At 37.1% G+C, this 26,055-nt stretch overlaps 2 protein-coding genes across 11 annotated transcripts in view; one reads left to right on the top strand and one right to left on the bottom strand.

Moving 5' to 3' along the window:
• KLHL3 (kelch like family member 3) overlaps positions 1–26,055 on the bottom strand; it is a 358,874-nt gene that overhangs the window by 332,172 nt on the left and 647 nt on the right. For 4 of the 8 annotated variants that reach the window (XM_066344551.1, XM_066344554.1, XM_066344553.1 and 1 more), the window contains exon 2: positions 1,026–1,089. The exons of 3 other annotated variants lie outside the window; for them this stretch is intronic. The gene's annotated coding sequence lies outside the window, so the exon portion shown is untranslated. Of the gene's footprint in view, positions 1–319; positions 384–1,025; positions 1,090–26,055 lie in introns of those variants that run through there. One more of the 8 variants, XM_066344550.1, reaches the window with a different exon arrangement.
• Positions 5,629–25,269, top strand: MYOT (myotilin). 3 transcript variants are annotated; one of them, XM_066344561.1, is made up of 10 exons: positions 5,629–5,713; positions 8,439–9,002; positions 13,989–14,163; positions 15,005–15,109; positions 19,132–19,181; positions 20,298–20,430; positions 21,576–21,783; positions 23,706–23,871; positions 24,299–24,432; positions 24,641–25,269. In XM_066344561.1, the coding sequence occupies exons 2-10, from the start codon at positions 8,647–8,649 to the stop codon at positions 24,811–24,813; spliced, it is 1,500 nt and encodes a 499-aa protein (XP_066200658.1). In that variant the 5' UTR covers positions 5,629–5,713; positions 8,439–8,646; the 3' UTR covers positions 24,814–25,269. The 3 variants fall into 3 exon arrangements, with proteins under 3 accessions (XP_066200658.1, XP_066200660.1, XP_066200659.1); XM_066344563.1 differs by having other exon boundaries at positions 19,135–19,181; XM_066344562.1 differs by having other exon boundaries at positions 5,639–5,713; positions 8,444–9,002.

Here is a 26,055-nt window from a genome sequence, read left to right on the forward strand (position 1 = left end):
ATAATATAGTAAGTGAATTTGCCAGTCAGGCTATGTTTAAAACAACATAATCAACCATTATCACCACCACTCAAACACAAACCTCAAACCAAAATATTGATTAAAAAACAACCTAAAAATGGATACTGAAAAGTCGCATAAAATTTTTTCTTTTAACAGTATCTAACATACTTCACTAAATATGTTACCAGTCTAAAATTACCTTTAGGTTAAATTCAGGTTAAATACCTTTAGTATAACTTAAAGAGCATTCTTGACTAGTTACCTAACACAACTAAAGGTAGCCTATTAATTACAAAATAAAAACGTATAAGAATACCTTTCAGCCTAACCAGGTGGTGGCGCAGTGGATAGAGCGTCAGACTGGGATGCGGAAGGACCCAGGTTCGAGACCCCGAGGTCGCCAGCTTGAGCGTGGGCTCATCTGGCTTGAGCAAAGAGCTCACCAGCTTAGACCCAAGGTCGCTGGCTCCAGCAGGGGGTTACTCAGTCTGCTGAAGGCCCGCGGTCAAGGCACATGTGAGAAAGCAATCAATGAACAACTAAGAAGTCACAACGCGCAACAAGAAACTGATGATTGATGCTTCTCATCTCTCTCCGTTCCTGTCTGTCTGTCCCTGTCTATCTCTGCCTCTGTTAAAAAAAAAGAATATTAAAAAAGAATACCTTTCAAAACAAAATGTCTTGGGTAATATTTGAGTCTAATAAGTGAGAGAGCCTGACCTGTGGTGGTGCAATGGATAAAGCGTCGACCTGGAAATGCTGAGGTCGCCGGTTCGAAACCCTGGGCTTGCCTGGTCAAGGCACATATGGGAGTTGATGCTTCCAGCTCCTCCCCCCTGTCTCTCTCACTCTGTCTCTCTCTCTCCCTCTCTCTCTCCTCTCTAAAATGAATAAAATAAAAAATTAAAAATTAAAAAAAATAAGTGAGAGAAATATATCACATTAGAGATGGAAGGAATCAAAGGTCATCTACATGAAGTTCCTCATTCTACAAATAACTAAAATAAAGGTGATTGGCTCACATTGTTGAGAGGGTTGGTTCTTCATGCTTCCATGACCTTGGGATAGGTACTTCTCCAAGGGTGTCTAGCAATGAAGAGAGTGAGAGAAAGAGTTAGAGACTAACAGACCTGGAACAATGTATGTGAAGTATATAATAGGAATTCAATAAATAGAAGCTATTATTTCACTGCATGGCTTTTTATCAGTATCAGTGTATCTCCAATAATAGTTTATGACTGATTTCCATTGGTCTCCTGGACTTCTTAATATTCTGGGATCTCTAATTGCCTAAATAGTAGCTATCCCTATAGATTTCTCATGGGGCCAAACAAGAATGGGTGTGTGCGGCAGTAAATAAGACTGGCATTTATTCAATAAACATTTATTAAACATATTCTGTGTGTTTATCAGTTTCTGTGCTAGAATTGCCTTGGGAAGATGTCCAGTACTGATATGTAAAACTTTTCTTCATGAGTACCAGTGTATACTTTTCTTCATGAGTACCAGAGTAGCAGTGAGCCTTTAGGATTTAGAAAGACTGTGAATTTATAATATATTATATATCTTTCACAAGAGATTATCATCTTCATCATTAACAAAATCTTTTGTGGGAAAATTATTGGGTAAAAGTTCCGTAAAAGTTAACAAGATTTTACAGAATGTCTATCATGAGCTACATGGTCATCAGCAAGATAAATAAATTATAAACAGTCCCTCCCTCAGAAAAAAAGTTAACCTAATGTAGGAGATATGCCACCTAATAGTCCATTGTATGATTTCCTGTTTGAGTCTCTCAGCAACCTCTGATTTAGGTTAGTATAACAGATACTATCTTTGTCTTTCAGTTAATTATTAAAGCTCAGGGAGTTTAAGCAGCTTGTCTAAGATTACACAGTAAGTATGTGGTAGAGTGGACACTAATACTTGGGTCTCCAAACTAAAAAAGTTAATGTGTCTAGAATGGATATTTCAAATTACAAGTGCTATAGTGGGATTCCCTTTCACTATATGTTTGTGCTGAATTCAGTAATCACAGTGAATTCTGTATAACTTGAAAATAAATAGAGCATTCTTCACTCTTTTTTTTGGCAAGAGGGGCAGGGAGGGAGAGAGATGAGAAGCATCAACTTGTAGTTCTGGTATTTCAGAACTGTTCATTGATTGCTTCTCACACATGCCTTGACCAGGGGAGCTCTAGCTGAGCCAATGAACCCTTGCTCAAGCCAGTGACCTTGGGCTCAACCCAGCAACCATGGGATCATGTCTATGATGCCACGCTCAAGCCAGTAACCCCGCACTCAAGCTGATCAGCCTGCACTCAAGCTGGTGAATGTGGGATTTCAAACCTGGGACCTCAGTGTCCCAGGTGGACACCATCCACTGTGCCACAACTGGCCAGGCTACCGTTTTTTTTTTTAATTACTCCTTGATACAGCAGAAATTAGCTTCATCACACACTTCTGACCTCTGACTTTAGAAGCTCTCACAGAACCATTTTTACAATAGCATATATACTTCACATATGAAAAAACAAGAACTATACACGAAGAAGGGATGAATGAATGACAGTTACCTTTCCACTGATAAGACAAGTAATTCTCTTAACATGCAGCAGGAAATAACAGGAAGTCATATACATTGTGTGAGGCATTAGAACAATTTACTAGAGACCCTTACTGATAATTTAGAGAAAGAAACAGAAAAATGTTGTCTTTGGGGGCAGGTTGGAATATCGTTCACCCACCTGACCTCTTAATGATTCTTTCTATTTTTCTGTTTATTATTCATTTTATGATTTTTCTCAAATAAGCAACTAAACCATTCAAACAGCCATATTTGTGAGGAAACAAAACATTCAAAAAAGCAAACCCAACATTAAAAAGTAGAAAAATAGATTCATAATAATTATTAAATTCAGAATTTCAATTTCTGAGAATGGTATCATAAAAAGTGACCTTACTTATCTTTCCCAAATCATCGCTTGAACCCCTTATTGTAGTGAGAACCTTAGCCTAGATGTACCATGGAGGTACTACTACCTTGTAACACCTGTTAGACCTTATCAACGCAGAGGGAAAGGAAGAGTCAGCACTTAAAAGATAGAGTAAATGGATATAGGAAGCATTTTTCTCAGTCTATTGAGATCTTGTTTCTAAGAAATCCTCTGTTAAATTCAAATAATATTTTGTAATTCTAATAAAAAGAGAGTGGCCTTGGCCAGTTTGCTCAGTGGTAGAGCATCAGCCCTGCATGTGGATGTCCTGGGTTTGATTCCTGGTCAGAACACAGGAGAGCGACCATCTGCTTCTCTACCCCTCTCCCTTCCCTCTCTCTCTCTCTCTCTCTCTCTCTCTCTCCTCCCACAGCCATGGCTCCAATAGTTTGAACAAAGTTGGCCCCGGGCACTGAGGATGGCCCCATGGCCTCACCTCAGGTGCTAAAACGGCTTGGTTGCCAAGCAATGGAGCAGTGGACCCAGATGGGCATACCATCACCCTGATAGGGGCCTTGCTGGGTGGATTCCAATTGGGACGCAAGTGTGAGTCTGTCTTTCTGCCTCTGTGCCTCTCACTTAATAAAAAAAAAAAAGTAAATGGAAGTAAAATTCTGCCTCACCTATGGTACATTTACAATTTAATAGTTTATCCTGCACATCTTCCTTACTTGGCTGTTAGAATATATCATATCTCAAACTTTTAGGTACTAAGAAACCTTAAATCTAGTATTTCCTCTTCCTTGCCTCAAACCCTGTTCTCAGGAAGAACCAAATGTCAGTCATATGCCACATTTAAAGTACTTAGAATAGTACCTTACTCATAGAAAATGCTACACATGTTGGTTATTTTCATCTTTACTGTCACTTATTTACATTTTAAGTCTTTCTAATCTGGATGAAAAGGCTTTTCCCTTTTAACGGAATTTGAAATATCAGTAAGCAGATATGGAGAAATACTTTGGAGATTCCTGAAATAAGACTTTGTAGACAAACACCTACTCATCAAATCTAGCGTACTTTTTCTACTACGTAATGGTTGCATGCCCAGACAGCAATTACTAAACTTTCTCTGAAATCGAAAGAAACACACACCTACATGTTCAGCTGCAAAAAATTTTATATGGTTCACATGTGCTCAGACATCTATTTGTTGGACCCTAATGTACATGGCAATTAAGTCAAGTTTAAAATAACCATGAGGGAGGAGAATATAACAGATATGCTTTAAACAGCAGAACCATGTCAAAACTGAAGTCATTTAAATGGGTATAATTCCACTAGATTGGCCTGAACCTCTGCCACCCAATCCTCTCCCCACCTCTATTGTGGATTTGAAGGTTTCTTCCTCTGTAATTATTTACTTCTCTGCACAAAAATAGAAACCTAAATATCAAGATGGTCTCCTTGGTGAAAAAGGAAAGAAAACTATTAGGAATAAGGAAGATGAAGGAAAGAGAGCTGACAGTACAAAGCCCTAATTTAATAGACCGCATCTTTGTTTGATCATTTATCTTTTTTCAGGAAAAGAGTGAGAAACAAACACATAGGCAGGGAGAGAGATGAGAAGCATCAATTTGTAGTTGTGTCACTTTAGTTGTTCACTAACTGCTTCTCATATGTGCCTTGATCAGGGGGCTCCAGCCAAGTCAGTGATCCCTTGCTCATGTCAGTGACCTTGGGCTCAAGCCAGTACCCTGGGGCTTCAAACCAGTGACCTCTGGGCTAAAGCCAGCAGTCATGGGATTATGTCAATAATCCCATGCTCAAGATGGTAACCTTGTGCTCAAACCAGATGAGCCTGCACTCAAGCCGGTGACCTCAGGGTTTCAAACCCTGGTCTTCAGCATCTCGGGTCAATGCTCTATACACTGCACCACCACCGGTCAGGCTGTTTGGTAATTAAGTGTTTCAATACTTTTACCCCATTACATTTAATTTCTAAAAAAAAAGTTTTTAGAATATAAATACAAGGTCAAGGAGGCATATACGATAGATTCAGAAAACTTGCTAAAGAAACTATATCATGTTTTCATGTTTTTCTACCTCCCCCTCCCCAATGACATGCCACCATCTCCTGTTCTCCTGCCTTTACCAAGACCACACCCCCTTTCTTAAAAAAAAAAAAACCTGCTTGAACCCTACTCCCCCTTACTCCCATTTGGCAAAAAAAAAGTCTTCAGATGAACCACTATCCAATACAAATCAATTTGAAGCATATCCATCACTGACCTTATTTCTGGAGAAGTCTTTACAAGACAGAATGCCAGTATTGTATATGAAGAAGAAATTTAGTCTTTCTTTCAACAGGGAATATTCACAAAGCCCCCAGAACAATGAAGAAATTGAGTTTTCGATATACTTTTTACCATTTCCAATTCATTGCTCTTCCCTCAACATGAACTTGCTAAAGCTTATAGTCAAAATTCACATCTAAAAAAAAGAGGCCTGAAAGAGAAGCTCATGTAATCCCACTCCTTAAATATCACTACGACATCTGAGATATTGTTTAGATTGTGGACTCTTACTTTGACATGCCAGCATAGGTAGATGGACAGGCAAGCACATCAGATGTCACTGCTTGGCAGCTGATAAAAGTCAGTGGTGCTATAATACTACGCACAGAGCCACTAGATTAGTCTGTGAGGAAAGAGGATGCCTCTTCCTTCCCTTCAATAGTGGGTTAAAACCAGCTGGCACCCTCCAGAACTGTGGGTAAGTCCCTTCTTTATTACTGCTGTAGTTTGGAGTTTTGTTTTTGTTTTTTGTCCAAATCAGAGGCATATGTGCAGAGGTGATCTTCAGATAAAAAGTTAGAAAGCCACAACATCATAACAGTACTATACAAAGATTTGAAGAGAAAGTGCTCTATTCATTCCACTGAAACTGGAAGGCATTAAAGAAAGGATAAAAAAAAAGACAGTTATGTGTTATTATTTTTATTCATCATTTTTCCTTGAAAGGAGACACTTCATCTAACTTTAATTGTGTTGATATTCTACAGCTGCAAAATATCTTCAGTCCTTTTTTGTGCAAGTCTGTGCTGTGTTGGAGATAGGGAAAAAATGTTAAGATGTTTAAATAGGAGGTTGACTAGTATTTTATTTATAAAATTTTTGATATTTATTTAATATAATTTAGAATGAAATTATACTGTCATGTAATAGAATCTATTCTAGAATTGTTGAACAGTAACTACAAACATGAAGAAAAGCCTCTCAGAGTTACCTGTGGGAACATCTGTATAAAATTTAGTGAAATATGAACAAAATAAAAATTTTGAAAGAACATTTTTAATTGAGCTTTAAAAAATAACAGTAAATTTTAACAAAATAGCTGACATTACAGAAATATACGTAAAGAAAAATAGGGAACTTTTTGAAAAATATCTACTAGCTATTAGTTCAACAGTTTATTCCTTGCTATTGGAAATAAATCTGAATCATATGCCTGCCCAAAAAGGAATTTAGGAACCAAAGTTGATTAAATTTAGCAATGGAATGAATAAACCAATAACTACAAAACTACTTGCCTTGAAATACTTTTTTTTTTTTTTTTTTTGAGAAAAGCTAATTAAAGCCTCCTCTGGATGTGTTTCCCCAACAATTTAAAGGCCTTATACAGTTAGTTACTAAAATGGACTCTAGTTGAATGTGCTTGTGTTCACAAACTTGAAGGAATATATGACTTTTCAAGTCTTTTCAATAGAATTTTTCTCTTGGCTGCTTAGTTGCATTTTTGTTCTTTCCTAAACTTGTTAATTTTAATTTAAACTATATGCACAATTAGGATGAAGTTGTCTGGAAATACTTCATTAAAAATGGTACTTTTTTCAAGATAAGAAATTAAATAATTTTAAGATTTTGTTTCAATTAATGACAGTCTGGCTAATTTTATCGACTAAAAATTTGATTTAGCATTATCTCAGTGTTGGTTTAAACTATGTGATACGAACTAAATGCATTTTGTACTAAATTTTCTGATATTCTGAAAAAAGACAATGCTACAATTTATAGGGCTAGTCTTTGTGTGTAATGTCTGTATATGGTCCTGCTTAGATTTACCATATTAATAGAAGAAATCAGAGGCAGATATAATCCCTTAAGGAGATTTTGGTGACAAATGATTCATCTAAGGAAAAATGGGGATCTATGTGTAAGTCAGGTGAACCAGAGTAGAGCTAAGAGCAATGGCACCCATCTCTGCTTGGTAAGGAATAGACTAGCTTCACGGCTGCCTTACTTCCTTCTGTTTGCCAATTCAAAAGAAAAAAATGAGAGGAGCTAAAATAATATTTAAATTAGTCTAATATACATATTAAACAGGTAAAAATAATAAAAAGTAAAACTAAATAACTAAGAGAACATCAAGACCAATAACTAGATAGTATCATATAATCTAAGAATAATAGGAAAAAATTACAAATGGCTCTGGAACACAGTCACTAACATATTACATATACATAGAGAGAAAAATAAACAGTCACTTCTTAATTATTGTCTAGTTTGGTAGTATGGTTAATTTGGAATCAAGGGAAGAAAAGAGGCAAGTGAATTGTAAGGTAAAAAAATCCACTTAAAGTTGACAACAGTGAATTATAGATGTTCATTCTACTTTGTGAAACTGTGAAGGGTGAAGAAGTAAATATGGACATTAAAGTAACATTTTATTACACAAGAAGTATACTGTTCCCCTAGATTTACCATGATATCATTCATCACAGATCACAAGGACATGAATTACTGATGTATCAAAAGAGCTGTTCATTGGTTTTGTGGAACAATGGGAAGGATTCAAACTGAATGGAAGTTGACTTGTTACATATTTAACTACTAATTATTTTAAATCATTAAATCTCTCTGGTTAATGAAACAGTAACATCTGGGCAAAAGCTAATGATGAGACCATAGAATTATCACACTGAGCAATATCACAGAATTTCCTTTCATAAATAACCACTTGGCAAACTCAAACTTTCCTACCCCTGGGTATACCTAAGAATCACCCAAAGGTGCCTGTGTGGTGGCACAGTGGATAGAGCATCGACTTGGAAAGCTGAGGTCTTCTCTTTGAAACCCTGGGTTTGCCCAGTCAGGGCACATACAAGAAGCAACCTGGAGTTGATGGTTCACGCTCCTCCCCCTGCCTCTGCCTTTCTCTTTCGCTCACCCTCCTCTCTCTAAAATCAATAAATAAAATCCTTAAAGTAAAATCACCGAAAGGCAAACAAACACTAATGAATCCTTTTTTCTTATTCTCATGGGGAAAGTGTTGGTGTAAAGACAAAGATAAAGGAAGGGGAAGTGTAGAAACCAAGCAAGTTCCCCTTTAAGATGATCTTGAAAGCTCCTAAGCTCAAAAAAGAATACAGTACTAAAGATGTTAAATAAACAGTACTGTTTTACACAAATATTGTAACAATCATTTTCTCCTTGTGAAGGACAGATATTCTTCAAGAGAAGGCAACTCCATCAAAGCCAAGGAGCACCGTATTCCCAGGATCTCAAGAAGAGGCAGAACAAGGTTGCCTGGGATTCCTTGGGATCTTATATAATTCCAGCCTTGCGGTCCCAAATTCAGGACCCCAACCCTCCAGGAGCAAATCATTACAGTAAAAAACTGCCTACATCTCCATATACCAGCTAAGTATGTTTAACTACGAACGGCCAAAACACTTCATCCAATCCCAAAATCCATGTGGCTCCAGACTGCAACCTCCTGGACCAGAAACCTCCAGCTATTCTAGCCAGACCAAACAGTCTTCCATTATCATCCAGCCCCGTCAGTGCACAGAACAAAGATTTTCTGCTTCCTCAACAATGAGCTCTCACATCACCATGTCCTCCTCTGCTTTTCCTGCTTCTTCCCAGCAGCTTGCTGGCTCCAACCCAGGCCAAAAGGTTACAGCCACCTATAACCAGTCACCAGCCAGCTTCCTAAGCTCCATATTACCATCACAAGCTGACTACAGCAGCAACAAAATCCCTTCCACTGTGGACTCCAAGTAAGTGAGTTTTAAAATATGTGTATATGGATATATATTGCATATGCAGTATCTGAGGATGACAGAGGTGGGGAAGGTAATGCTGTACCTCATTCCTATCTAAAAAGTCAACATGACCCCATAATTCTCCTAGAACACCTTGAACCAAGGTACTGGTAAATAGAGTTCATCTGACCCAGTCTCTAGTGTCCTGGCTGAGCTGAACTCAAATCATCTATTACCCCATACAATTACTTACCCATTATTTTCCATCTCCAAAAAAAGAAGATTTCTAACATACCTAAGAACAGCAAACCATTCCCCCAGTCTAAGCTAAATTCCTCATGCTGTAAATGTAATTGCTTTGGTTCTGGGCTCAGCTGAGATAAAGAACACCTGCCTGCTCATCTTCAGCTAGTATTTCCTCTCACATAAGCAGAGGCTATTAAATTTCTTCTCAGTTCAGTCTTTTCTTCCTATCCATTTCACCTTTGATCTTGAATATCCACTTGGCTAAAAAGAAAATGTGGGATTTAGACATTAAACTGTATAGATTTTCCTTACTATGATCAGAAAAAATACTTGAACAGATAAAGATTTATGACCTCAAGGTTTCCTTTGGTAAATAAAACCACACTTTGTTCAAATTGGCTAGACTGATCTAAATAAAGGGAAGAATACCTGCAGCCTTATGCAAGCATGTACTATTTTCACAGTCCTAAAACTGTCCTAGGAGAACCTGATACAAAGGACATAGTGGTTGTGCTTTTTTTAAAACATGAACTGAATACTTTGTGCTTATGCAAAAGTTACAGCTATCAGTTTTCCCGTTCCTTGACTAGCTAGAACATCAGAGAATTAAATCAGAAGCATGTGAAAAAAATTGTCCAAGAGAATATTTTGTTTGTTGTAGGCTTATTGACAGACTTGCTGAAGTTCTTGCTAATTTCTCTTCTTTAAAGGCTACTTTTTTCTAGAGATTCCTATTTTTAGTGACAATTCTGGAAACCTAGTAAACTGACTATAGCAATTCAACCTGCAAAGAAAACTTTTCAATATTTTTAAGAATAAAACCCAGGACCGCTGGCCAGATAGCTCAGTTGACTGGAGCATCGTCTCAAAGCACAGAAGTTGCTGGTTTGATCCCCAGTCAGGGCACGTATAGAAAGAGATCAATGTTCCTGTCTCTCTTTCTCTCCCCCTTCCTCACTCTCTAAAATAAATAAATAAAAAATTTAAATAAACACTAAGGAAACCCAAAATATTTGTTAAAATCCTAGATACTCGGCTAAACTGTTTGAAATGGCATTTCATATGTTTGACCTGACCTAATATTTTTAAAAGATGCATTTAAGAATTAAGAGCCCTATCTTTCTTTTCCCTCCCAAATTCCCACTATACCCATTATCACACATTGTAAATTTTTCTTGGTAACATTTTACCCAGACAATCTTATTCCATCTACCTTTCAATTATTTCCATATTTCCTAAACGAGCATTTTTAAATCTAAAATAACCTTTTCTGACTAAAATATTTTTAAGTCAATCCCACTCCAAATTCCCACCTAGAAAAGAAAGTCATCAAATAAATATTACTAAGCTGCAACCATATACCTAGCTCTGTGCACAGAACTAAGAAGAGATAAAGAAAGGCAAAAATGGAGCGGATAAGAAATAAAACATAGGAGGTCCCCAAACCAAAGATCAAAGATCCAGCTTTAGCTGTTCCATTTTCAGCAACCATAGATAACCCTTTTAATCTTCCCACAGCCACTTGATACCATTCTGTGTACAGCCACACAGGGTGCAAAGCTCTGCCCCTTTGAACATTTGTGCACAACTCCCCCATTGTTACAATGAGCTTAAATTTGCCACGTCTTCAACAATAATCCCTTGGATTCTGACCTAGAGAAGTTTGAAAGCTTTACTTAGCTTTTCCTCAGGAGGAAAACTTTAAGCAAAGGTTCTACTCAGTTGAGCACAAAACAGACTAGCAACTGAGAGAAACTCTTTAATTCCAATTATTCCTTTCAAAAAACCTTGCTATGATATTCAGCAACTTTAACTTAACTGCTCAGTGATTCAGTTTCTGAACTGTTATCAAAATTAAGAATTTGGATGATTAACAATAGAAAAAAAAGACCTGCACAGCAGTGTGCAGGTATTAGTTTATAAATATGAGCAGATCAAGACCTAACACCTAAGGTATCTAAACTGTTAATACTGGGTTTATCAGTGAATAGTGACTGAGGTTACATACACATCAGTGATTCTTGGGCTTGGCTTTTTCATATATATATATATACACAAACACACACACACACATATATTATTGATTGATTTTAGAGAAAGAATAAGGGGGAAGAGGGGAGAGAGGGAGAGGGAGAGAGAAAGAGAAAGAGAAAGAAAGAGAGAGAGAGAGAAACATCAATTTGTTATTCCTCTTATTTATACATTCACTGGTTGGTTCTTGTATGTACCCTGACCAGGGATTGAATTAGCAACCTTGGTGTATTGGGGTTATGCTCTAACCCAACTGAGTGCTCAGCCAGGACTCAGGCTTGGTTTTGAAACAAGATTTCTCAGAGATATTACATTATATTATGACAGTCTAAAAAAATATTTAATGCTAATTCACTTTAACAAATGTGTGACTTTTATAAAGAAGGTAGGCTAACATCTTTTTAAAATATGCTGTTTTAACTTCATACAGTTGGAGAAACAGATCTGTAAGATCAAAGGAATTTTACCAGTTTGACCTGGAGATTCAATTGTAAAACAAACAAATGAACAACAAAAAAAGAAAGAAAAAAAAACCCTCACTATTTATTTAAACACTTGGTTTGGCTATCTATTTAACTTAACAAATCAGACTAAGGATTAACATTGACAATGCTCAAGATCTGAAATGTAAGGAGAGAAAATGTAAATCACCAACTTTCATTAGAGCATCTTAAATACAATGAAAAACCATGACTTCAGCTAACAGTATCACCTATACCAGGGGTTCCCAAACTACGGCCCGCGGGCCACATGCGGCCCCCTGAGGCCATTTATCCTGCCCCGCCGCACTTCCGGAAGGGCCACTTCTTTCATTGGTGGTCAGTGAGAGGAGCACATTGACCATCTCATTAGCCAAAAGCAGGTCCATAGTTCCCATTGAAATACTGGTCAGTTTGTTGATTTAAATTTACTTGTTCTTTATTTTAAATATTGTATTTGTTCCTGTTTTTGTTTTTGTTTTTTTTTTTTTACTTTAAAATAAGATATGTGCAGTATGCATAGGGATTTGTTCCTAGTTTTTTCTATAGTCCTGCCCTCCAACGGTCTGAGGGACAGTGAACTGGCCCCATGTAAAAAGTTTGGGGACCCCTGACCTATACCCTACCTCTGTTACTGGATATAAATGATACAATGATGAGTAGTTATAAGGTTTTTTTTCCATAATCTAGAGATTACTAACCAAGTCCCCAAAACCTACAAAAATTAAAATTCTGGCTCCACTCAGAGGAGATACATTTCCATTTATATTAAAAGTTCTTTTAAAGACCCTTGAGAATATTTGAACAGGAAGAAGTCGCAGAACAGACCATGTCTGCCTTATCTAGATAACTGGAGAATGTTTATATAATAATGGTAAAAATACTCATTGAAGATAGTGGCCAGTTTCCCCACATTAAATAGATGTAAACTAGCACCTCTATGGCCCTAAACAAATAAACTATTCAATACATTAACTATGAACAAAGCACTGTGAAATCTGTACCCAAGAAATCTAATAATATAGGAGTCCCTAAATATTCACCTCTGCCCTCTATCAGAATCAACAAGGTAACTCTGGGAGGGGCAAGAACATCTTAGAAGAAAATTTAGCATCAGAACTTGAAATAAAGATTTAAACCAACTCTTCAACTGCTATTCAATTTTTTTCTTCCAAACTTTCCCTTTTTTTTAGTTTACAGTTCTTTCTTCTTCCTCCCATAGTCATTCCTTTCTTTTTCCATAAATCACTTTAGCAACATTAAAGAAACTATTATTACAAGTTATTTTATTTATATAGTTCCATACTTGCATTTTCTAGAATAAGAAATTAAAATTGGTAATTAATGGAAAAATCAACTATTTATTTAACTGTTTATTTATGTAAACTATAGGCTCCACTCAAAACAACAGAAGTCACTAAATACCAGTGGTAATACTGGTAAACGTTTAACAATCAGTTGGAGAAAGGAGCCATGATTTGTGGTATTGACCAAGATCTTCAAAGGACATCCTCCTTATATCTAATCTAAATTGTTCCTCCTGATACTTAATTTTTACTTGCCAAAACGAACAGAAACAAAAATGCTGGTAACAACTCATAAAATCCTTCTTGACTGTTACTAGGAAAATTGGTGGGTTTTTTGTTTTTGTATTTTTTCTGAAGTTGGAAATGGGGAGGCAGTCAGACAGACGCCCACATGTACCCGACCGAGATCCACCTGGCATGCCCACCAGGGGGCAATGCTCTGCCCATCCGGGGCATTGCTCTGTTGCAACCAGAGCCATTCCAGCACCTGAGGCAGAAGCCACAGAGCCATCCTCAGCACCCGGGCCAACTCTGCTCCAATGGAGCCTTGGCTGTGGAGGGGAAGAGAGAGACCGAGAGGGGAAAATTGGTGTTTTTAACACTAATAATACTAAGTGGTAGATATAGCCTATCTAAAGGTGACTGACAAAATAAGGCCAAGTTTCCTTAATTTTTTAAGATAGTATTTATTGATTTTACAGAGAGAGGAGGGTGTGGGGAGTGAGAAGTATCGACACATAGTTGCTTCACTTTAATTATTCATTGCTTGCTGGTCGTTATGTGCCTTGACCAGGCAAGCCCATGGTTTCAAAATGGCAACCTCAGCAGCCCAGGTCAACACTCTATCCACTGTGCCACCACTGGCCAAGCTGGCCAAGTCTCTTTTACATACACATTGTAAAGATCTTCTTTATTAAAAATCTTTTTTCTTTTTAAAGCTATCAACAACCCTCAGTTGGCCAACCTGTAAATGCTAAGCCATCCCAAAGTGCAAATGCTAAGCCCACACCAAGGACTTCTGACCATGAAATACAAGGATCAAAAGAAGCTCTGATTCAAGATTTGGAAAGAAAGTTCAAATGCAAGAACAGCCTTCTTCAGAATGGAAATCAAGTGAGCAAGCTGTCTATTTCATACAAAAAGCAATTAAACTACAAAATCTAATGCCAATAAGAAAGTTGGTCTATTTCACAGAGCTATGACCATATAATGAGCAAGGAATAATCTTTTCAAACAGGAAAATTTGGGCCCTATTTCATATTTTTCTGCATGAAATCTCCTTAGTTTTGAGTAGTAAAAAAATAAAGCAAACAAAAAACCTGAATGATTTAATATTTTAAGGATTACCCTCATAAAATGTCTAATGACCAAATAACTAATAGGAAATACTGTCAACTTGACTTCTTCATGTACTTTGGTATCTATTTTTTGGTATGTATAATTGATGGACAAATAGCCTTAATTTTTATTATGTAACTTACTGTACACATTGTATTAGTCATCTATCTTTGAAACAGTACTATATGCCTTTAATTCACTTACATATCAGTTGCACTGCTCTCAGCCAGAAGTTAGTAAGTCAAATATTCAGTGTTCACTTAAAGGTTATTTCTGAATGTGAGAACATGCAGTACTATATTCGAAGACAGAACTGATTGGAACATACACAGCAAGAAGGGAAAGATTTTCCCTTTACGTGGGAGAGCTTTATTTAAAGGTGATTTGCCTGCCTTTCCAAGGGGCAAAAAGAAAAGTGAGTATTACAGATGAGGGACCTGGCACTAGAATGGAAGGAAATGCTTTGAATAAAAGAAAATGATTTTTAAAGCATAGCATCTACCTACAATTCAAAAGACAGAACTATACTTCTTTGGTAAAATTCCTGGTGGTATTAAGTTAAACCATTTGTATTAAATCTCATTACCACTCTTCTTAACAACCTATTTCTTTAAAGCGGCTAACATATGAGGAAAAGATGGCACGCAGATTGCTAGGACCACAGAATGCAGCTGCTGTGTTTCAAGCTCAAAATGACAGTGATGCACAAGATTCACCAAAGGTAATTTAAATAATCTTTATCTAACTGGAGCTCTTTTTGTGTCCATTCTCGTTAAAAGTCTGCTTTTGTAATGTTTATAAATAGCATTTGAAACAAAAGTCAATCACTTCCATAGAAGAGGCCATGATGGGCTTAAATATAAAGTTTAACTTTTACCCCATTTCCAGTGGTTCTAGTATCTGCCTAAGAAATGTCACAAGCCCTGGCAGGTTAGCTCAATGGTAGAGCATCAGCCCAGCATATGGAAGTCCCAGGTTCAACTCCTGGTCGGGGCACACAGAAGTGACCATCTGCTTCTCCCCAACCTGCCCCCTTCTCTCCCTTCCCCTCCCACAGCCATGGCTCAACTGGTTTGAATGCATTGGCTCTGGGGCACTGAGGATGATGGCTCTATGGAGCCTCCCCGTCAGGCGCTAAAAAAAGCTCAGTTGTGGGCATGGCCCCAGATGGGCAGAGCATCAGCCCCGAAAGGGGTTGCTGAGTGGATCCTGGTGGGGGTACATGTGGGAGTCTATCTCCCCTCCTCTCAATTTGGAAAAAGAAGGGAGAGAAGGGAGGGGAGGGGAGGGGAGGGGAGGGGAGGGGAGGGGAGGGGAGGAGAGGAGAGGAGGAGAAGGGGAGGGGAGGGGAGGGGTGGAGAGGGGAGGAGAGGGAGAGAGAGAGAGAAAGAGGGAGAGAGAGAAATAAAGAGAGAAGGCCCTGGCTGGTTGGCTCAGCGGTAGAGCGTCGGCCTGGCGTGCGGGGGACCTGGGTTCGATTCCCGGCCAGGGCACATAGGAGAAGCCCCCATTTGCTTCTCCACCCCCCTCCTCTCCTTCCTCTCTGTCTCTCTCCTTCCCTCCCGCAGCCAAGGCTCCATTGGAGCAAAGATGGCCCGGGCGCTGGGGATGGCTCCTTGGCCTCTGCCCCAGGCGCTAGAGTGGCTATGGTCGCGGCAGAGCGACACCCCGGAGGGGCAGAGCATCGCCCCCTGGTAGGCAGAGCGTCGCCCCTGGTGGGCGTGCCGGGTGGATCCCGGTCAGGCGCATGTGGGAGTCTGTCTGTCTCTCCCTGTTTCCAGCTTCAGAAAAATACCAAAAAAAAAAAAAAAAAAAAAAAAGAGAGAGAAGGAAAGAAAGGGAGGGAGGGAAAGAAAAGTCACAAAGTCAAAAACACAAGAAGGCGAATGGGGTCACTTTTCATCTGGACGTTTATGGGTCAGTTAGATCTAAGTCTCTTTCTTACAATGTCTATGTGGACAGAGTTGTTATAAGTTATGAGTTGTAAATATTCAGTAGAACAGAAATGAAAATTCTAAACCAAAGTAATCAAACTTTTCTCACAAGCTGTTTATCATTTCAATGTTTTAAAATATCCTCATAGTACTAATGAAACACCCAATTCCTTCTGTTCCTGTTCACAAAAGTTTCTTACTGAAACAAAAACAAACAATAAACAAACAGAATTTTGCCTCATAAGGATTAACAAAAGCATCCTTTTCAAAAAGGGATAAACTTTTGGACAGCTTATAAAGTGAATATCCATCCCACAGGCTGTACGGGACCAACCTCATTTTAACAAATGAGTTAAACCTGAATAGAAATGTATAGTTCGAAAGGCAGACTGAACTGTGATTGCTGTCGTCCTTCTGTAGTTACCTTTCATTCCTTCCCAAAGTCAACAAGAAACTGGGAGCCAAAGGGATGAAATTAAGCACTCAAGAATTCCAAGCTTTTACGTATAGGAAGCTGAAAATAAAATTTTTGTTTCTGTTAAATACAACTAGTTCTACTAAGAATGGAGCAGTGTCTAACAGAACAAGTAACTAGAAACTGAAAATAGAACTTTATTCTCTTTTTGGCTACTGAACAATTCATACATTAATTCAACTAATTTATATGAAGCACTTACTGTGGTGGTACAGGAGATGACAGCATGAATAAGATACAAATCTATCTCTATTAGTAGAAATAACTCAAAGCAACAATATATTGATGATAGTTTACCTTAAAAATTCACAGGGCACCTGCGCAGTGGTGGCACAGTGGATAGAGTGGCAACCTGGGACGCTGAGGTTCCAGGTTCAAAACACCGAGGGTTCTGGCTTAAGTGCTGGCTCATCTGGCTTGAGCATGGGATCATCAACATGATCCCATGGTCACTGGCTTAAGAAAGGGGTCACTGGCTCAGCTGGAACCCCTTACCCCCCATCCAGGCACATGAGAAGCAATCTATGAACAACTAAGGTGTCACAACTATGACTTGATGCCTCTCATCTCTCTCCCTTCCTGTCTCTCTCCATCCCCTCTGTCTTTCCCCTGCCCCACAAAAAATTCACAGGGCAAGGATGTATTTTTCTTATTCATTCTTTAAAAAATTTAAAATAAAGGTGACGGTAACAGAAAAAGAGATAGCAAATATAAATCATTAGAAAATCAGATATCTCACATTTTTTTTGTACACTTCAAACAAAATATCATCAAATTACATATAAATGAACATTATACGTAATTGCATCTACAAATACAAATATATATAATATATATTATATATATATACACACACTCAAACCATTTTAAAGGGGAAAACGTAAATAACTTACTTTGGATATTTTAATTGGATTATTTTTATTTTTTAATAAAATATTAGTTGATATTTTGATCACTATAATTAACATTTTTCTTAGGAAATCTTTTTTAGATTTTTGTTTATTCATTTTAGAGAGGTTAAGAAAGAGAGAGAGAAGGGGAAAGGAGCAGGAAGTATCAACTCTCATATGTGCCTTGACCAGGCAAACCTGGGGTTTTGAATCGATGACCTAAGCATTCCAGCTCAATGCTTTATCCACTGCACCACCACAGGTCAGGCCTAGAAAATCTTAAGGCTTGTCAAAAATTATAACAGTTCTAAGAATTTGGTTTTAAAATGACAAAATACTTTAAATATATTCATCCAAAAGTAAATTATTTCTAATAATTTGCTGTTGCTATACAGATCTTTTTCAGCTATTTAGGTAGAAATTATATTTTCTACTTCCTTTATATTTCTCACTATGCCAAGCACAATGAAATACACAAAATAGCCTGTCCAGGTGGTAGTACAGTGGATACAGAATCGACTTGGGATGCTGAGAGCCCAAGTTTGAAAACCCAAGTTTGTCAGTGTAAGCGCAGGGTCACCAGCTTGAGCATGAGATCATAGACATAACCCCATGGTCACTGGCTTGAGCAAAGGGTCACTGGTTCAACTAAAGCCCCTCACCCAACCCCAGTCAAGGCACGTTTGAGAAAGTAATCAATGAACTGAAGTGCCACAACTACAAGTTGATGCTTCTCATCTCCCTTCCTGTCTCTCTCTTAAAAAAAAAAAAAAAAAGAAAAAATGCACAAAATAGGCACTAAATGTTTAATCAATTTATTAATTCTATTATAATTTCCATCAAGTCCTGATTTTATTCTCAAATAATTTTCTAGTGCTCAGATAGAAGTTCTAAAAGCTATTTGATTAAAATATACATTAGCAGGAAGTAATTAATGTTGTTTTTCATAGCTCTACACATATCTTCATGGTGTCCATCATGAACTAAAAAGAGAAGTATTTTCCAGTCTATTATGTGTTTACTGTGGCTGGTGCCACTTTTAAGCAGCAGGCATAATACCCCATATCCACTGCCAATACAAGTGACTTCATGCCTATTCCTGTTTTACTAAAGGACAATCTGTACTATGCGCTCCCATTTCAAATACATCAGGGAGACACATCATCCTTTGTCATAAAAGTCATCTGAAAAATGAACTACTACCAAGTCAAAGTCTATCTAATTTTCATAAATCATGTCTGTGAAAGTCTTATTAATTCTGGGATTTCTTGCTGGACTATTAGGATAGTGCAATACATTTTAAATGTCTAAAAGTTGAACAACTAGAACCGTAACTGTAAAAATACAGCCAATAGAGAAACATTCCTTTCAACTACAAATACTTAGTTCTGCTTCATTTCAAGGTAACACTGCATATTAACATTATCACTGTTTTCATTTCAAGCAGCACAATTCAGAACATACACAGCTGCAAGTTCCTACGTCACAAGTAAGGTAAAAAATTTTAATTTTTAAATACATATTTTGCTATCTAAAATGTTTTCAGATTAAAAATGTAATATTGGGCCCTAGCCAGTTGGCTCAATGGTAGAGCATTGGTCTGGCATGTGAATGTCCCAGGTTCAATTACTGATCCACAGGAAAACACCCATCTGCTTCTCCACCCCTCCCTCTTGCTTCTCTCTCTCTCTTCTCCCCTCCTGCAGCCATGGCTCAGTTGGAGCAAGGGCCTCAGATGGGCAGAGCATCGCCCCCGAGAGGACTTGCTTTGTGGATTCGGATCAGGACACATGCAGGAATCTGTCTAGTGGATCCCGATCGGGGCACATACGGGAGTGTGTCTCTGCCTTTCCTCCTCTTGCAAAAAAAAAATTTTTTTAATGTAATATTTTCCTTGGCCCAGCTGTTCAGTGTTTAGAGCATCATCCTGTTGTGCCAAAGTCACAGGTTCGATCCCAGGTCAGGGCACATAGGAGAAGCAACCAACTAAATGAAACTAAGAGGAACAATTAATTGGTGCTTGCTTCCTTCTCTTTCTCTCTCTCTCTCTCTCCCTCCCTCTTTCTACCTCAAATCAACAGAAAATTTAAAATAAAATAAAAATGTAATATTTATAAAGCCCTCCAGTTTCCTCATATACTTTCTATAAAAACAATGTGAATTTTCTAATGTCAGAGATAATGATCAAAATCTTATCTGTCAATTCTTAGACTATCTTAGAGAAAGTTTTTTAAAATGTTTTGGTCAAATAAGCCAGGACCACACTTCCATGTGAAACAACTCTGTCATAATGGAAAGCCAGTTCTAACAATTCTTGTATGTGATAAAAATTGTCCATGTGGTACTTCGCATTTTAATAGATCAGTTTCTTCATCAATTCTTGGCACTGTAAAAAAGATGTGCAATGTACCGGATGTTTCTAAACTAGTATGTCTAACAGTTATCAAATAAACCACAGCCTAATAGAGGCCTAATGGCCTCTCCATTGTTATTACATTATCAAACAGCATAGATTCTGGGGTTCCAAATTTGCTGGCTAAACTATATTTGTGTGAAAGGAAGAACAATGACAATTTCTCTGCATAGTGGTTACTAAGATACTTTTCGTAGAAGTAGATCATCTTCAAGAGGAGGTGTGAATGATGAAGATGCAATCCAGGAGAAATTTTACCCGCCTCGTTTCATTCAAGTGCCAGAGAACACGTCAGTTGAAGAAGGAAGATTCTGCAGAATGGACTTCAAAGTAAGAGAAGAGTTTTTAAATACTGGGGGAAAATTAACAATGGGATACTAAATTTTGAAAAATGTCTTCTTCCTCTTCATAGCTTGCTACAACTTGAGAAAAAGTAGTCTAGTGGATAAGAAAACAAATGCTGGAGCCAAGCTTACCTGGATTTGAATCCTGGCTCTGCCACTTTTCAGCTGTGTAACCTCAGACAAATCACTTAACCTCTCTGTGCTTCTGTCTCATCCGTAAAATGAGAATAACAAATGTACCTACTTCATAAAGTTGTCTGAGAATTAACTGAATATATAGGTATAAAGTAGTCACAATAATGCCTACCACCTAATAGTCTATGTGAAGCTATCACATTCAAACAGCTCTGACTAAGTAGGTCAGTGGATAGAGCATTGTCCCAATGTGCTGAGGTTTTGAGTTCAACCTCGCATCAGGGCACACATGAGAAACAAACAATGAGTACAAAACAAAGTGGAGTAAAGAGTTGATGCTTCTTGTGTTCTTTCTCCCTTCCTCTTCCCTCTCTCAAATCAATAAAAAAAAAGTTTTTTAAAAAATCCAAGCAATCCTGCTTTCTCTCAGCCTAGAAGAGTTCTTCAAGGTAGAATAGTTTTTTAGAAAGGCCTACAATTTCATTATCTTTGTGCTGAATAATTTTTTCTTATGTTTTCCTAGATTACTTATGAGAGTCAGTATATGGCTTTAATTATTAAGGCTTACATAAGAACACTTAACAAACTGCCACTTATACATCAAAACTAGAGCTCAAGAACAGTTGGAAAGGTTATTCATGAGATCAATAAGCCTTGCATAAATGTGCTTCTGGGATGGCATCTGCCATCACCATTAGCCAGAAAAGCCACGACTTCCATATTCCTTAATTAAAAGATCTTAAAGAGCTTGAGTTTGTGTATGAAAGAGCTGAATGTGCTTTAAGATAATCTGTAAATATTATACTAACTGCAAGAGTTTTAATTTGTACTGTTTTGTTAAAAATTATTGAAAGCAAATACTTTTTCAAGCTCTTTGCATTTTTTATCACAAACCCACTTGGGTACTGGAATTGTTAAAATTCATGGACAAACGGGTTCCAGTGATACTATAATTGAAAATTCTATCATGTCATCTCCTTGTGTTTTCATTTCTAGGTGAGCGGACTGCCAGCTGCTGATGTGTCATGGTATCTAAATGGAAGACCCGTTCAATCAGATGATCTTCACAAAATGATAGTGTCTGAGAAGGGTTTTCATTCACTCATCTTTGAAGTGGTTAGAGTTTCAGATGCAGGGGCTTATGTATGTGTTGCCAAGAATAGAGCAGGAGAAGCCACCTTTACTGTGCAGCTGGACGTCCTGGGTAAGCCTTCCAAGAGATCATAAAATATCTTTAATCCTGTAGTATTAAAAAAGAAAGTATTAAAAAAGAAAACACCAGAGAACTTTATACTTAAGGTTAATGCCTACACTATACAACCCAGTAGAACCCCAGTTTTTCCACAAAAGCAACGAATGGGGCTGGAGAATGAAAGGGGGTCGACAGTCTTGAGGGAAACAATGAAACTAGAATGGCAGCTTCACCACCAAAGCTTTTCTGGAAAGGAAATACAAAAATGATACAATTTAAGACAAACCAAATAAGGTAACAGAATTATTTCTATAGATGTAACTGGTCTTAAAGTTAAAAAAAAAAATAAAGTTAGGCTCTGGTCTACAGTCTAAAACAATCACTCTAACTCACGTTTTCACAGAATTGTCATAATCATGCATAGTTTAAAAAGGAAATGTCAGCTTTTAGCCTTAGACTGTGTTCCTTTCACTAGGAAACTTGTCTGTAATTACAACAAAAACATGCCTACTTGCTTTAGAAAACAGGTATGGCAAAACTCATGTCTCAAATTTTCTCTGTAAAGCAGTTCTCATAAAATAGATGTTCTCTTTTAAAATATTACAATTTAAGTGCTTTAAATATATCACAGTTTTAATGGTTTAAACTATGATGTATCATATAAGAAAGGGTTTAATATAATGCATTGTTTGTTATATAAAAGCTTGATTAAGTTGGAAATTTTTCTTGAGTTTGTATTGTATCCAGACCACTAAAAAAAATCTTTAAGATTATTCTATAGAATAAGGAGTCTCATGCTAAGTGAAAAACTAATGATCTAGAAATCAAAGAACAAAAACAATTCAAGTGATTAAGCTTTGGGCAAATCCTTCCTGTGCTCCAAAAATACAGTAATTTTAGAGCTAAGAGAGACCTTGGCAGACATTTGTCCAATCTCCTCATTTCTCCTTCAGAAAAGCTAGGGTTATGGTATTCTAGTATCATTTCCTCTTTTCACTCAGGTATCTGAAGAAAAGTAAAGACATAATAATTACTGATATTTATATGTTATCTTACAGTTTACAAAATGCTTCTTCATTCATTATCTCATCTGATTCTCACAATAATTTTGTATGGTAGGCACAGCAGTCACTATTACTTGGGTATTGTATTATTTTACAGTAGATAAAACTGAGCCTCAGAGAAACTAAACAAATTTTCCCCAATATGGCACGACAAATGTAGCAAATAAGAGAATTTGAAACCAAGTTGTCTGGTACTCTTTCCACCACTCATGATGCCTCCCTATAGATGACATGATAAATGAGAATGATTTACAGTAAATTCTTTCAATGAAATACATTGAATTTATAAATTCAATGCATCATTATCCTGTTTTAGAACTCTAAATGGGGTAATAATATTATACAATAGTATTGTACATTTTAGCTAAAGCTTCCAGTCCTGTTATTACTGTTAAAAACTTTATCAACATACAAATTTCAGCCTGACCAGGTGGTGGTACAGTAGATAGAGCATCAAACTGGGACACGGAGGACTCAGGTTCGAAAACCCAAGGTTGCCAGCTTGAGTGCAGGCTCATTCAGCTTAAGTATGGGATCAACAGCTTGAGCGTGGGGTCACTGGCTTGAGCATGGGATCCTAGACATGATCCCATGGTTGCTAGCTTGAGCCCAAAGATCGCGGGCTTGAGCAAGGGATCACTGGCTCTGTTGTAGTCCCCCGTCAAGGCACATATGAGAAAGCAATGAATGAACTAGGTGCTACAAGGAAGAATTGATGCTTATCTCTCTCCCTTCCTGTCTGTCTGTCCCTATCTGTCCCTCTCACTGACTGTCAAAAAAAAAAAACAACATACAAATTTCATACTTTAGTTTGACTTAATATCCTTTTAGTAATATTTCAAATACTTGATTTTTTTCATTAATATGTAGCAAAAGAACATAGAAGAGCACCAATGTTTATCTATAAACCACAGAGCAAAAAAGTTTTTGAGGGAGACTCAGTGAAGCTAGAATGCCAAATCTCAGCTATACCTCCACCAAAACTTTTCTGGAAAAGAAATAATGAAATGGTACAATTCAACACTGATCGAATAAGGTAGGATAAGTATTTCTAGACTTAACTATAATTTACTTTGGTGAATTCATTATATTTTTAATGCATTATAAATGGCATGCATTTGCGATCCAAATTTGTCATTTTTAAAACAGATACAGAAATATAATAAACCTCATTAAGCCAGAATCTACTAATCAGAAATGTAAAACATAAAGTAGGCTAACATTTACCTTATTACTAACAATAAACGAAGATGGCTCAAGGAAATAGATGATTTAAACAAGATTTGGTGGGAGATGTCTAACTTAAGAAAACCAATAGCTATTTGGCAATGACTAAACATAACCTCAGAATTTTCAAATGTTCCTTTTTCTTATTAGTCTGACTGTAGACCAGGGATATCATAAATAAACTTTAACAGGAAAATTAATGCCTATACTTTAATTTTTCAATTGTTTCTTTTCAGCTTATATCATGATAACTCTGGAAGAGTTACCTTACTGATAAAAGATGTAAACAAGAAAGATGCTGGGTGGTATACCGTGTCTGCAGTTAATGAAGCTGGAGTGACCACATGTAACACAAGATTAGATGTCACAGGTATGTCACACTGTTATCAAGTGTTAAGTCAAGTGTTACAAAGGACTTAACCAGAAAGACTTAATAAGAAACACAAATCCCAGCATTGCACAAAATGTGAGGGATTTCCCCCATACATAATCAATTTTGATTTTTTTTTCTTTTCCTGTTGATAGTATAAACCATTTGTTTAGGTTTTCTGAATTAACTTTTATTTAATCTATTTCAGCTCGTCCAAACCAAACTCTGCCAGCTCCTAAGCAGTTACGTGTTCGGCCAACCTTCAGCAAATATTTAGCACTTAATGGAAAAGGTTTAGATGTGAAACAAGCTTTTAACCCTGAAGGGGAGTTTCAGCGTCTGGCAGCTCAATCTGGACTCTATGAAAGTGAAGAACTTTAATAACTTTACCATCACTGGAAAACACAACTACACTATTAGTAATATATTCAATTAAATTCCTGAAATAAATCCATAGCTGTATTAACAGATTATGGCTTTCATTAGGTAATATAACTAATATATATTTATAATACTATTTATCCTTCGACTATTGCACATTCTATCTACTTCTCTGGTTTGTGAAGCCAACAGAAAGTCTGGGTACATAAGTTTGTAATTGTAGATTATCTTAAAATCTGGGATTTTAACACTGAAGTCACACACATTGAACAGTTACAGGTTATGAACTAATATCAACTTTTTGGACACATCTAATGCTTGTAATAAGATGTACTGGTACTGCTTTCTAAATACTGTTTTACCCATTTTCTCTTATAGGAATACTAACATGGTAGACATTATCTGAGTGTTCCACAGTTTTATGTCAAAAGAATAAAGTTTCAATTATTTAAAACAGTCTCCTCTTCACAAAAGTTTATGTATTTAATATAAAACTTCTGATTTTTACTTATCGAACAATTAGCAAACCCTATGAATAACAAATTCCAAAAGAGCAATAATATTATATTATATTCTAGAACAGTGTGTCTGTCTTCTTGGTAGAACTCCCAGCTCAATTACTCCTCAAATTGAGCTAGATTTTCTAAGGTTTGCACTGCAAAGGCATAAGGAAATCTCTCCTGAGATATTGATTTTGTTTTAACCAAATAGGTCGTTAATTCTTCAAGTTTTTTGAGACCACTGAGCTCAATGGAATAAGAATCCTTTGTAGAGTCATCTGCATAATTCTTACACTTAACGTAAATCAGAATAGCTATATTTGGGGGGTTTTCCTTCTACATTTCAAGTTCAGATAACCTGTTACATTAAAAAGCATAATTTTGTAAGCATGTGAGAGTCTTAGTACAGGAAAGGGCAAATCCTTTTTATTAAACTATGTTTAAGCTAGGTCAGTAGCCTTCCCTTTTCCCCAGGCCCCCTGCCCACTGACCGTCAGCCTTTTCCTAGGCCTTCCCTGTTCCTTTTATCATCGGTAGCCTCTGACCCTCCCTACAGTGTGGCCTAGTTTTGCTTTTTATTTGCCCATAAAACATCATTTATCAACATCAGATTACATCTCTTTCAGGGAAGTAACAAAAGTGGCTTTATTTTTTCCTTTCAAAACAGCTTGATTGGTTTTCTTTGCTGGCTGTTCTGGGGCCTTTCGACTGCTTTCCGTTTTATTTTCCACTTACCAACATG

Source organism: Saccopteryx leptura, chromosome 6, assembly GCF_036850995.1.
Source record: "Saccopteryx leptura isolate mSacLep1 chromosome 6, mSacLep1_pri_phased_curated, whole genome shotgun sequence".
Classification (NCBI taxonomy): Eukaryota; Metazoa; Chordata; class Mammalia; order Chiroptera; family Emballonuridae; genus Saccopteryx; species Saccopteryx leptura.

What these genes read in the sequence shown, in the direction of transcription:
- MYOT (XM_066344561.1), top strand. Translation starts at nt 8,647, where the DNA reads ATGTTTAACTACGAACGGCCAAAACACTTCATCCAATCCCAAAATCCA. An exon ending in CCTTCCACTGTGGACTCCAA is followed by an intron (nt 9,003 to 13,988) that starts GTAAGTGAGTTT and finishes TTCTTTTTAAAG; the next exon opens with CTATCAACAACCCTCAGTTG. An exon ending in TTCAACACTGATCGAATAAG is followed by an intron (nt 23,872 to 24,298) that starts GTAGGATAAGTA and finishes GTTTCTTTTCAG; the next exon opens with CTTATATCATGATAACTCTG.